At 50.5% G+C, this 13,742-nt stretch overlaps 1 protein-coding gene and 1 non-coding gene across 8 annotated transcripts in view; both read right to left on the bottom strand.

The window, feature by feature from the left end:
- The window catches only part of TIA1 (TIA1 cytotoxic granule associated RNA binding protein), a 50,684-nt gene extending 38,394 nt beyond the window's left edge, over window positions 1–12,290 (bottom strand). For 2 of the 7 annotated variants that reach the window (XM_038747171.1, XM_038747166.1), the window contains exon 1: window positions 12,078–12,282. In XM_038747171.1, the coding sequence (XP_038603099.1) occupies window positions 12,078–12,103 (26 nt within the window). In that variant the 5' untranslated portion in view covers window positions 12,104–12,282. Of the gene's footprint in view, window positions 1–12,077 lie in introns of all 7 variants that reach the window. The other 5 variants (XM_038747168.1, XM_038747167.1, XM_038747173.1 and 2 more) reach the window with 4 other exon arrangements.
- A 1,143-nt stretch (window positions 12,291–13,433) lies between these two features.
- TRNAG-CCC lies at window positions 13,434–13,504 on the bottom strand. Its single transcript has one exon. It is a non-coding gene; the product is annotated as a tRNA-Gly (tRNA).
- Between the last annotated feature and the right edge of the window lie 238 nt (window positions 13,505–13,742).

A 13,742-nucleotide genomic window follows, 5' to 3' on the forward strand; every position in this document is an offset into this window, starting at 1 on the left:
GGCTCTAACCACTACGCCATGCTGCTGCAGACTGTAAGCTCCTTGTGGGCAAGGAACATGTCTACAGACTCTCTTGTATTGGACTCTGCACTCAGTAAGCGCTCAATAAATAATCTATAATTCCATTTATTTATATTGATGCCTGTTTGTTTTGATGTGTACATGTATCTATACTTCTATTGATTTATACTGATGTCTGTTTACTTGTTTTGATGTCTGTCTTCCCCTTTCTAGACTGGAAGCCTGGTGTGGGCAGGGACTGTCTCTCTTTACTGCTGAACTGCACTTTCCACGTGCTCAGTACGGTGCTCTGAACACAGTAAATGCTCAATAAATACGACTGATTGAAGGAACGAATAAAAACTGTGGATTGACTGGCTGATTAAAAATCACCCGTTATTTCCACAGGCGACTTTTAGCCCAATAACATTTATTGGGTAGCAAGCACCTCACCCTCCCTTGTTTTACAAGGGCAAAGCCTCAACTAAAAGCCAATCTAAACAATGCATCAAATATTGTGCCCCTGAGGCACCAAATTAAGAGAAGCAAATTAAGAGAAGCTCAGTGGGGGAGTCAGAGGTCATGGATTCTAATCCCGGCCACACCACTTATCATCCGTGTGAGTTTGGGCAAATCACTTCACTTCTCTGGGCCTCAATGACCTCATCTGGAAAATGGGGATGAAGACTGTGAACCCCACCTGGGACAACCTGATCACCTTGTATCTATCCCAGTGCTTAGAACAGCGCTTGGCACATAGTAAGCGCTTCACGAATACCACAACTATTATCATTTATTATTATTTTGAGCCTTTCTCAGGAAGCAAAGGCAAACAGACCCCAATTCTGTTGAAGGGTTCAGGGAAATCAAGTTCTTTTTAGTGTCCAACATCTGTACTCAAGCTGTAAACATCTGCTTGATTTTCATTCAAGCAGGAAAGGGGCCATCCATGCAAATAAATAGAATAGTAAGAGCTCTGAAGAAAGAGCTACCTTCTCAGCTAAAAGAATCGTACTAAAAATCAATCCAGCGTAATTAGTCAATTTTACATCAGGCCCCCCGCACAGAAGTTGGTACAGTCCTTGGTCCCAGAAAAGGTCACTGTACACCCCCCCAAAAAAGGGCAACATAATTAGGGCTTTTCACCTGCTGTCAGCTGTGTGACTTTGGGCAAGTCACCTGTATATATGTATATGTTTGTACATATTTATTACTCTATTTATTTATTTATTTATTTTACTTGTACATATCTATTCTATTTATTTTATTTTATTATAAAATTAATTATACAATTTATTTAATTATTTATATTATTTTGTTAATATGTTTGGTTTTGTTCTCTGTCTCCCCCTTCTAGACTGTGAGCCCACTGTTGGGTAGGGACTGTCTCTGTGTGTTGCCGGCTTGTACTTCCCAAGCGCTTAGTACAGTGCTCTGCACACAGTAAGCGCTCAATAAATACGATTGATTGATTGATTGAATAAGTTCCTTTTTTTCAAAGAATCCTTTAAATCAGATGGGTGCCTATCCATTCTACTATTTTAGTAATAATGATAACAGTGACGGTATTGGTTAAGCGCTTACTATGCGCCAAGCACTGTTCTAAGCGCTGGGGGGGATACAAGGTAATCAGGTTGTCCCACGAGGGGCTCACAGCCTTAACCCCCAATTTGACAGATGAGGTCACTGAGGCCCAGAGAAGAGAAGTGACTTGCTCAAAGTCACACAGCTGACAGATGATGGAGCCAGGATTAGAACCCACGACTTCTGACTCCCAAGACCGGGCTCTTTCCACTGAGCAACGCTGCTTCATTGGTATTTGTTCAGTGCTTTACTATGTGTCAAGTACTGTTCTAAATGCGGGGGTAGATGCCAGCTAATCAGGTTGGACACGACCCTACCCCACATGGAGCTTTTAGTCTTAATCCTCATTTTCCAGATGAGGGAACTGAGGCCCAGGGATGTGAAGGGACTTGCCCAAGGTCACACAGGAGACAAATGGCGGAGACGGGATTAGATCCTAGGTCCTTCTGATGCCCAGGCCCGGGCTCTTCCCACTAGACCATGCTGTTTCTATAGTTTTATTACTATCATGTCATTTATTAATAACAATAATAATAACAGCATTTATTCAGCACTCACTATGTGCCAAGCACTGTTATAAGCGCTGGGGAGGTTACAAAGTGATCAGACTGTCCCGTGGGGGGCTCACAGTCTTAACCCCCATTTTACAGATGAGGTAACTGAGGCCCAGAGAAGTTAAGTGACTTGACCAAAGTCACACAGCAGACAAGTGACGGAGCTGGGAATTGAACCCATTTATTAATTCCTTACCAGCAGTTAGTACAGTGCCTGACACATAGTAAGCGCTTCACAAATACCATAATTATTATTATTAATATAGTCATTCATTCAATTGTATTTATTGAGCGCTTACTGTGTGCAGAACACTGTACTAAATGCTTGGGAAGTACAAGGCGGCAACATATACAGGCAGTCCCTACCCAATAACAGGCTCACAGTCTAGAAGGGGGGAGACAGACAACAACAAAACAAAACAAAACATGTAGACAGGTGTCAAAGCCGTTAGAATGAATAGATTTATAGCTATAAGCACAGCTAAATAATAATAATAATAATAATGGCATTTAAGCGCTTACTATGTGCAAAGCACACAGCCCTCCTCTCCATCTCCATCCCCCCTGCCTTACCTCCTTCCCTTCCCCACAGCACCTGTATATATGCATATATGTTTGTACGTATTTATTACTCTATGTATTTTACTTGTACATATTCTATTTATTTTATTTTGTTAATATGTTTTGTTTTGTTCTCTGTCTCCCCCTTCTAGACTGTGAGCCCACTGTTGGGTAGGGACCGTCTCTATATGTTGCCAACTTGTACTTCCCAAGCGCTTAGTACAGTGCTCTGCACACAGTAAGCGCTCAATAAAAACGACTGAATGAATGAATGAAAGCACTGTTCTAAGCGCTGGGGAGGTTACAAGGTGATCAGGTTGTCCCACCAGGGGCTCACGGTTTCAATCCCCATTTTCCAGATGAGGTAACTGAGGCCCAGAGAAGTGAAGTGACTTGCCCAACGTCACAGCTGACAGTTGGCAGAGCCAGGATTTGAACCCATGACCTCCGACTCCAAAGCCCGGGCTCTTTCCACTGAGCCACGATGCTTCTCCTCCCTCCATTCTTCTAAAGAGGAGATAGCAGCAAAGGGGAAAAGTAGTGTTACCTCTATGAGCACTGGGAACTTCAAGATCAATCGATCAATGGTATTTACTGAGCGCTCACTGTGTTCAGGGCACTGGACTGAGCGTCTGGAAGAGTTCCATCCGAAAGAATCGGTAGATACGTTCCCTGCCCAAGTGGAGCTTCCCGTCCAGAGGCTATCAAAAATGTACTTACGAAATATTTAGTTTGCTTTCTGCAAGTTCTCTGTATCATCTTCCTAGTGTGACTTTGGGCAGGTCACTTCACTTCTCTGTGCCTCAGTTCCCTCATCTGTAAAATGGGGATGAAAACTGTGAGCCCCACGTGGGACAACCTGATCACCTTGGAGCCTCCCCAGCGCTTAGAACAGTGCTTTGCACATAATAAGCACTTTACAAATGCCATCATTTTTATTATTAGAATAAGGATCTCATTGCTCATGTCCCCCGAGAGGCCTCCCCCTACCTTCCTCTCGCTTCTGCTCGGACCAGTTCCCTTTAACAGCTTAATATACTAATAATAACTATAATAATAACAGCAACAATAATGATGACATTTGTTAAGTGCTTACTATTTGCCAGGCACTGTTCTAAGCGCTGGGGTAGATACAGGGTAGATTAGACACAGTTCCTGCCCCACATCGGGCTTATAGTCTCAATTTCCATTTTTAAAGATGAAAGAACTGAGGCACAGAGAAGGGAAGTGACTTGCCTAAGGTCACACAGCAGACAAGAGGCAGGGTGGGGATCAGAACGCATGACCTTCTGACTCACAGGCCCACACTCTATTCCCTAGGGCCATCCTTCTAGACTGTGAGCCCGCTGTTGGGTAGGGACTGTCTCTATATGTTGCCAACTTCCCAAGCGCTTAGTACAGTGCTCTGCACACAGTAAGCGTTCAATACATACGATTGATGATGATGATGATGACTGTCTCTATCCATTGCTGATTTGTACTTCCCAACTGCTTAGTACAGTGCTCCGCATATAGTAGGCACTCAATAAATACGATTGAATAAATGATATCCACCCCACCCTCAGCCCCATGGCACCCACAGACACACCAGCAATTTATTTTAATATCCTTCTCCTCCTCTAGACTCAAAACTCCTACGAGACGGAGTGTGTCAACTCTACTACTAATAATTGTGGTATCTGTTAAATGCTCGTCTTCCCCTTCTACAGTGTGAGCCCATTGTGGGCACGGATGGTCTCTCTCTGTTGCTGAATTGTACTTTCCAAGCGCTTAGTACAGTGCTTTGCACACAGTAAGTGCTCAGTAAATATGACTGAACTGACTATGTACTAAGGGCTAGGGAAGACACAAGGTCATCAGGTCCCACATGGAGCTCGCTGTTGCTGAACTGTACTTTCCAAGCACTTAGTACAGGGCTTTGCACACAGTAAGCACTCAATAAATATGACTGAACTATGTACTAAGGGCTAGGAAGACACAGGGTCATCAGGTCTCACGGTCTAAGCAGGAGGGAGTACAGGGATTGACTGAATTCCCATTTTGGGGATGAGGGAAGTGAGGCGCAGAAGAGTGAAGCGACTTGCCCAAGGTCACCCAGGAGGTAAGCGATGGAGCTGGGATTAGAACCCAGGTCCGGATTCTTAGAGAAGCAGCGTGGCTCAGTGGAAAGAGCCCAGGCTTGGGAGTCACAGGTCATGGGTTCCAATCCTGACTCCACCGCTTGTCAGCTGTGTGACTTTGGGCAAGTCACAACTTCTCTGTGCCTCAGTTCCCTCATCTGCAAAATGGGGATTAAGACTGTGAGCCCCACGTGGGACAACCTTGATTACCTTGTATCCCACCCAGCGCTTAGAACAGTGCTTGGCACATAGTAAGCGCTTAACAAATACCAACATTATTATTATTATTATTATTATTATATCCATCAAGCCTCACTGCTTCCCATACAAAAATTTGTATTGTACTCTCCCAGGTGCTTGGGATAGTGCTCTGCACAAAGGAGGCATTCAATAAATACCATCAACTGATTGCAAGACTTTACTGGGCACGTGTGCAGAGGACTGAACTAAAACCTTGGAGGAGTAATAACATAGTAATAATGATAGTATTTGTTAAGTGTTTACTATGTGCCATGCACTGTTCTAAGCACTGGGGTAATGATGATGATGGCATTGGTTAAGCGCTTACTATGTGCAAAGCACTGTTCTAAGCGCTGGGGAGGATACGAGGTGATCAGGTTGTCCCACGGGGGGCTCACAGCCTTAATCCCCGTTTTACAGATAACTGAGGCACAAAGAAGTGAAGTGACTTGCCCAAAGTCACACAACTGACAAGTGGCGGCGCCGACATTTGAACCCATGACCTCTGACTCCCAAGCCCGGGCTCTTTCCGCTGAGCCATGCTGTAGATACAAGGTAATCATGTTGTCCCACGTGGGGCTCACAGTCTTCATCCCCATTTCACAGATGAGGGAACTGAGGCCCAGAGAAGTGATGTGACTTGCCCAAAGTCACACAGCTGACAAGTGGTGGAGCTGCGGTTAGAACCCATGACCTCTGATTCCCAAGCCCGGGCTCTTTCCACTAAGTCACGCTGCTTCTCCTAACACTGACTGAGTACAATCACGTCGACCGAATCCACGGCCCTCAAGGAGTCTACCATGGAGCCGAGAGCTGAGGTGTTTACAATCGGAGGGACAGAGCAAGTGATCCTAAAGTTAAAGCCAAGGCAGAATTTATGAAGTCCATCTTATAAAATGAAACCCCATTTACCAAAACTTAAATAGGGTGTGTAATTCCAAATACAAAGTTCTTTGTATTTTAGACTGTGAGCCCACTTTTAGACTGTGAGCCCACTGTTGGGTAGAGACTGTCTCTATATGTTGCCAACTTGTACTTCCCAAGCGCTTAGTACAGTGCTCTGCACACAGTAAGCGCTCAATAGATACGATTGATTGATTATATTCACCAGTTCATCGTATTTATTGAGTGCATACTGTGTGCAGAGCACTGTACTAAGCCCTTGGGAGACAGACACATTTCCTGCCCATAGTGAGCTTACAGTCTAGAGGGGCAATTCATTCAATTGTATTCACAGAGAAGCGGCATGGCTCCGTGTAAAGAGCATGGGCTTTGGAGTCAGAGGTCATGGGTTCGAATCCCAGCTCCGCCACTTGTCAGCGGTGTGACCTTGGGCAAGTCACTTAACTTCTCTGGGCCTCGTTCCTTCATCTGTAAAGTGCGGACTAAGACTGTGAGCCATCCGTGGGACAACCTTCATCACCTTGTATTCCCCCCAGAGCTTAGAACAGTGCTTTGCACATAGTAAGTGCTTAACAAATACCACCATTATTATTATTATTGAGCACTTACTGTGTGCAGAGCACTGTACTAAGCGTAGAAATAAAGAAATGAGAGATATGGACAAAAGTGGTGTGGGGCTGGAAGGGGGGATGAATAAAGGGAGCATGTCAGGGTGATGTAGAAGGGAGAGGGAGAAGAGGAAAGGGGGGCTTAGACAGGTAAGGCCTCGGATGAGATGTGAGGTGGGTTTTTTTGATGGTATTTGTTAAGTGCTATGTGCAAAGTACTGGTCTAAAGTGCTGGGAGGGATACAAGGTGATCAGGTTGTCCCCCATGGGGCTCACAGTCTACATCCCCATTTGACAGATGAGGGAACTGAGGCACAGCGAAGTTAAGTGACTTGCCCAAGGCCACAAAGCTGACAAGAGGTGGAGCTGGAATTCGAACCCACGACCTCTGACTTCCAAGCCCGGGCTCTTTACACTGAGCCGTGACATCACCAGAGCAGTGAAATTACAACAGTCCAGTAAAATCTGCTTTTATAAAGCAGATTACCTCAGAATATAATTTAAAATAAATTAGAAAATGGAGATTTTTTTTATATTTGTTAAGTGCTTACTTGTGTGCCAAGCACTGCACTAAGCACTGAGATAGATAAGCAGCATGGCATAGTGGCTAGAGCACGGACCCTGGAGTCAGAGGTCATGGGTTCTAATCCCAGCTCGGACATTTGTCTGCTGTGTGACCTTGGGCAAGTCACTTAACTTCTCTGAGCCTCAGTTACCTCATCTTTAAAATGGGGAGTAAGACTGTGAGCCCCAGATGGGACAACCTGATCACCTTGTATCTCCCCCCCAGCGCTTGGAACAGTGCTTTGCAGATAGTAAGCGCTTAACAAATGCCATCGTTACTATTATTATGGGTTCTAATCCCGGCTCTACCACTTGTCTGCTATGTGGCCTTGTGCAAGTCACTTCACTTCCTCTGTGCCTCAGTTACCCCATCTGTAAAATGGGGATTAAGACTGTGAGCCCCACGTAGAACAGACGCTTTGTCCAACCTGATTCGCTTTTATCCACCCCAGGATGTAGTACAGTGCCTGGCACACAGTAAGCACTTAAATACCATAATTATTATGAGGTTGGACGCAGTCCCTGTTCCGCATCATCATCAATCATATTTATTGAGCGCTTACTGTGTGCAGAGCACTGTACTAAGCGCTTGGGAAGTACAAGTTGGCAACACATAGAGACAGTCCCTACCCAACAGTGGGCTCACAGTCTAAAAGGGGGGATGGGGTTCCGCATGGGGTTCACAGTCTGAATCCTCGTTTTACAGACCAGGTTAACTGAGGCACAGAAGTTAAGTGACCTGCCCGAAATCAAAGCAGACAGGTGGCGGCGTCAGGATTAGAACCCAGGTCCTTCTGATTCCAAGGCCCGGGCTCTATCCTCTAGGCCAAGATGCTTCTACATCATTAAGGTACGGGCTTACAACATGCCGAGCACTGTTCTAAGCACTCCTCTAAACTCTAAGCAGTCCCCTAGACTGTAAACTCGCGGTGGACAGGGAATGTGTGTTTAGTGTACTCTCCCAAGTGCTTAGTACAGTGCTCTGCACACAGTAAGCACTTAATAAATACGACTAACTGGGGCAGATAGAGCTAATTGGTTGAACGCAATCCCCGCCCTTAGGGGGCTTATAGTCTGTGTAGGAGGGAATAAGATTTAATCCCCATTTTACCGATGATGTGACCGAAGCACAGGGAAGTGAAGCGATTCGCCCAAGCATCACACAACGGAGGAATGGCAGAGCTGGGTTTGGAACTCAGGTCCTCCGATTCCCAGGCCCCTGTATTAAGAACACTCAGATCAGCTTCTCATGACTTTTTTTAAGTTTTCTTTTTAAAATGGTATTTGTTAAGCGCTTACTTTGTGTTACACACTATTCTAAGCACTGAGGTAGATAGATAACAAGTGAATAAGGCTGGACACAGTCCCTGTCCCACGTGGGGCTCACAGTCTAAGTAGGAGGGAGAACAGGAGAACCGAGGCACAGGGAAGTGACTTGCCAAAGGTCACACTGCAAGCAACTGACCTAGCTGGGATTACAATCAATCAATCAATCAATCATATTTATTGAGCGCTTACTGTGTGCTTACTGTACTAAGCGCTTGGGAAGTACAAGGTGGCAACATATAGGGACAGTCCCTACCCAATGGTGGGCTCACAGTCTAAAAGGGGGAGACAGAACAAAACCAAACATACTAACAAAATAAAATAGAATAGATATGTACAAGTAAAATAAATAGAGTAATAAATATGTACAAATGCTGGCCTTAGAACCCCGGGCCTTCTTGACTCCAAAGCCCGTGCTCTTTCCACTGGGCGACGATGGCATTTATTAAAGCACTTACTGTGTGCTAAACATTGGGGTGGAAACAAGATCACCAGATCAGTGCCCCGGCCCTCATGGGGCTCACAGCCTAAACGGGAGTGAGAACAGGTATGGAATCCCCATTTTACAGATGAGGAAACTGAGGTGGAGAGAGATGAAGTGACTTGCCCACGGTCACACAGCAAGCTAGGAAATGCAAACTACTGATTTTTTTGGTGTGGTAATAATAATAATCACATTTGCTAAGTGCTTACTATGTGCGACGCACTATTTTATGTGCTGGCACTGTACTTGCAGAGCGCTTACTATGTGCCAGGCACCGTCCTAAATGCATGGGGTAGAACGAGATCATCAGGGAGAGCTCACAGTCTGTTTCCTCACTCCGACTGGATCGGGGGTTAATAAAATGCGACCACAGCCAAGTTCGAATTTTACTTTCCAAGCACTTAGTACAGTACTCTGCACACAGTTAAGCACTCAATAAATATGACTGAATGAATATCTATAATTCTATTTATTTGTATTGATGTTACTGACCCGTCTACTCATTCTGTTGTCTGTCTCCCCGCTTCTAGACTGTGAGCCCGTTGTTGGGTAGGGATTGTGTCTGTTGCCGAACTGTACTTTCCAAGCGATTAGTACAGTGCTCTGCACATAGTAAGCGCTAAATAGGATTGAATGAATGAAAGTGACTAGCTTTATTAGGGATTCATCACCGCTCCTCGACAGAACGTTCTTGTGAACGCTGCATCCCAGCAGAGAGCCACAGGGCACCTAGTTCTGACAGGCCTAATAATAAAAATGGTATTTGCTGAGCGCTTTCTACGTGCCAAGCCCTGAACTAAGCGTCGGGATAGAGCCAAGATCATCAGGTTCCCACACAGGGCTCACGGTCTGAGGAGGAGGGAATCCCCATTTTGCAGGTCGCAATGGCCTGATGTTTCTGGTTGCTGGTGGACTGATGCCCACTACGACTGTTCTGGATTTTCTTCAGGAGACTTAGAGGGAAAAGGGAGAGAGATGGAAAGGCGGTACTGGGGAGGTCCTTCCCCAAAGGGGCTTTTCCACAAAAAAGCAGTGAGGGTGAAGACCAGTTAAGTACCTTTCTCCTGTCCCTGTGAGCCAAGACAAAGCCCAAACCCGTCCCCTTAGAACAACCTAGGTTGGAATTCAAAACCCAACGTGTATCATCATCTCCTGGGGCAATTCTCACTTCAGACAGGGAACTGGGGACGGGGTGAGGGGAGGAGGAGGAAGAAGGTGTTACTGTTGTTTCACCCAAAAAAGTACCCTTCTGTTAGGGAGTGCGGCAATCCCTAAGCACCCGGAGGCCTTAATATAGACACAGCTCCCATCCACCTCCTCGCACTGAGTAGGCACCCGGGCTCTAAGGTGCCGACTGGGGTGAATCAGTTTCCAAAGCCTTGTACGGATTTCCGGGTCTTTTCTTGATGAGGGGGTGAGTGAGGGGAGTTGGGGGGAGGAGGGGAGTGGGGGGGTGAGTGAAGGGGGGGTGAAGGGGGTGAGGAGGTGAGTGAGGGGGGGAGAAGTGGGGATGAGAGAGGGAATGGGGGGTGAGTGAAGGGGGTGAGGGGGCCAGGGTGTGAGTGAATGGGGTGAGGGGGTGAATGAAGGGGGAGAAGTGGGGGTGAGAGGGGGAATGGGGGCAAGTGAGTGAATGAAGGGGGACAAGTGGGGGAGAGAGAGGGAACGGGGGGGTGAGTGAAGGGGGTGAGGGGGCGAGTGGGTGAGTGAATGGGGTGAGGGGGTGAGCGAAGGGGGAGAAGTGGGGTTGAAAGGTGGAATGGGGGCTAGTGAAGGGGGTGACGGGGTGAATGGGTGAGTGGGCGATGGAGTGAGTGAAGGGGGTGATTGAAGGGGGAGAAGTGAGGGTGAGAGAGAGAATGGGGAGGTGAGTGAAGGGAGTGATTGAAGGAGTAGAAGTGAGGGTGAGAGAGAGAATGGGGAGGTGAGTGAAGGGGGTGAGGGGGCGAGGGAGTGAGTGAGCAGGGTGAGGGGGTGAGTGAAGGGGGTGAGAGGTGGAATGGGGGGCGAATGAAGGGAGTGAGGGGGCGAGGGAAGGGGGCGAGGGGGTGAATGAAGGGGGCGAGGGGATGAGTGAAGGGGGAGAAGTGGGGGTGCGAGGGAAGGGGAGAAGGGGGTGAGAGGGGGTGGGGGGCAAGTAAAGGGGGTGAGTGAACGGGGAGAAGGAGTGAACGAGGGTGGGGGGGTGGAGTGAGGGGAGAGAGGGGGTGAGGAGATGAGCTGAGGAAATGAGGGGCGGACAGGGAGGGGAGATGGGACAGTGAGAGGGGTGAAGGGCTGAGGGGGAGAGGGCGGAGAGGGCGAGGGCTGAAAGGGTGACGGGGTGAGAGGGCTGAAAGGGCTTCCCTCCATTCCTGCCCCCCCCCCCCCCCCCAACCCGGCCGGACCGCTCTCAGGGTGAGGAGACGGAGAGTGCGGGGTGAGGGGAGGGAGACAGACGGTCACGGAGGGGAAGGTCAGGAGAGGAGGGGGGAAGGGAGGGGGTGACGGGGGAGCGAGGGGGATGAGGGGGGTGAGAGGGGGATCGGGGACGGGGTCGATGGAGGGGTGGGGAGATGAGGGGACAGACTGGGTGATGGGGGACAGAGGGGGAGGGGGGAGGGAAGGAGCCGACGGAGGGGGTGATGGGTGACAGAGGGGGAGAGGGGGATCAGGGACAGGGGTCGATGGGGGGGTGGGGAGATGAGGAGAAAGGGGTGAGGGGGCAGAGGGGGGGGAGGCGGGAGGGAGGGGGAATGGGGGAGCGGGGGGAGGGGAGGAGATGGGGGAGTGAAAGACCGTGAGCCCGCTGTTGGGTAGGGGCCGTCTCCAGATGTTGCCAACTTGTTCTTTCCAAGCGCTTAGTCCAGTGCTCTGCACACAGTAAGGGCTCAATAAATACGATGGAATGAATGAATGAACGAATGAAAGGGGGGAGGGGGGATCGATGGTTGGGGGAGGGAGGGGGTGAGGGGGGTGATGGGGAGGGGGTCAGAGAGGAGTGAAGGGAGAGAGGGGGAGGGAAGGAAATGAGGGGGGGAGGGGCGACAGGGAGGGGAGACGGGAGAGGCTGAGGAGGGAGAGGCCCGTGCCCCCGCCCGCCCGGCCAGCCGCCCGGCCGCCCGGCCGGCCGGCCGCCCGCCCGCTCACTCACAGGGTCTTGGGCATCTCGTCCTCCATGGCGGCGATGGCGATGATGGCGCTGGCGGGTCGGCCCCCCGTCCAGCCCGTCCGTCCCGGGGTCGGCGTCGGCGCCCCGTCCGTCCGTCGTCCCGTCCGTCCCCCGTCCCGAGGGCAGGGCCTGGGCGAGGCGGGGCCCCCGACGGGCTCTCCCTCAGCCGCCGCGCCGCGCCGCGCCGCGCCGCGCCGCTCCGACCGGCCCGGCCCCGAACAATGGAGCCCGCACGCAAGATGGCGGCCGGCCGGCGGGCCCGGGACCAGCCAGCAGCCCAGGCCAAAGATCCGCGCACGCGCGCGGCCCCCCGCACCGACTCCGACTCGACTCCGGCCTGGGCGCCTGCGCGCCTGCGCGCCTGCGCCTTACCACCGCCGGCCTCCCTCCATTCGGCTCGCCCCACCCTCGGCCGGCCTGCTCTTACGACGCATGCGCGTTACGACCGCGGGCCTTCCGGTCCTATCTCCCACCCCGCAGCCGGCCCGCTCTCACGGCGCATGCGCGTTATCACGGCGGGACTCCACCTTCATCCCACCCACCTTCGGCCGACCCGCCCTCATGGCGCATGCGCGTTAACACCGCGTACCTCCCCCTTCATTCCCCCCACTCTCGGCCGGCCCGCTCTCACGGCGCATGCGCGTTAACACCGCGTACCTCCCCCTTCATTCCCCCCACTCTCGGCCGGCCCGCTCTCACGGCGCATGCGCGTTAACACCGCGGGCTTCCCTCCATTCATCCCACCCACCTTCGGCCAGCCCGCTCTCACGGCGCGTGCGCGTTAACACGGCGGGCCTGCACCTTCATCCCTCCCACTCTCGGCCGGCCCTCTCTTGTGGCGCATGCGCGTTAACACCGCGCACCTCCCTCCGTTCATCCCCCTCCACTCTCGGCCGGCCCTCTCTTATGGCGCATGCGCGTTAACACCGCGCGCCTCCCTCCATTCATCCCCCTCCACTCTCGGCCGGCCCGCTCCCAGGGCGCATGCGCGTTAACATCGCGGACCTCCACTCCCCCCCCACCTCGGCGGCCCTGCTCTCAATGCGCATGCGCGTTAACACCGCGGCCCTCCCTCCATTCTTCTTCCCTCCTCCCCCTTAGCCGGTCGGGTCTCACAGCGCATGCGCGTTAACACCTTCCCTCCATTTCCCCCCCTTGGCCGGCCTGCTCTCACGGCGCATGCGTGTCGACACCCGCAAGGTTTTCACCCTGTTTAATGCCAAAAATAAACATTCGACCTGCAGGATAGTGCATCAGAACATTATCCGGCACCGAGATCTTTAATTTCCCTCTATTCTCCTTATTATAGGATTAGTGGAAGGAAGGGCAAAAATTCCGTGCGCCGCCCGGGAATCGAACCCGGGTCGCAAGAATGGGAATCTTGCATGATACCACTACACCAGCGGCGCTTACGATTAAGAGCTCTTCCCAAAACCCTCATCACACTACTACAGGGTGGGGCTGAGCTGACGTAAGAGCCTTAATAATAATCATCATGATCCTTATAATAATAATGATAAAATCATGATGGCATTTATTGAGCGCTTACTATGTGCCAAGCACTGTGCTAAGCGCTGCAGAGGTTACAGGGTGATCAGGTGGTCCCACAGGGGGCTTAGATTTTTATTTTTGTATTTTAGTTCCAAG

The sequence above is a fragment of the Tachyglossus aculeatus genome, chromosome 5 (genome assembly GCF_015852505.1).
Source record: "Tachyglossus aculeatus isolate mTacAcu1 chromosome 5, mTacAcu1.pri, whole genome shotgun sequence".
Classification (NCBI taxonomy): domain Eukaryota; kingdom Metazoa; phylum Chordata; class Mammalia; order Monotremata; family Tachyglossidae; genus Tachyglossus; species Tachyglossus aculeatus.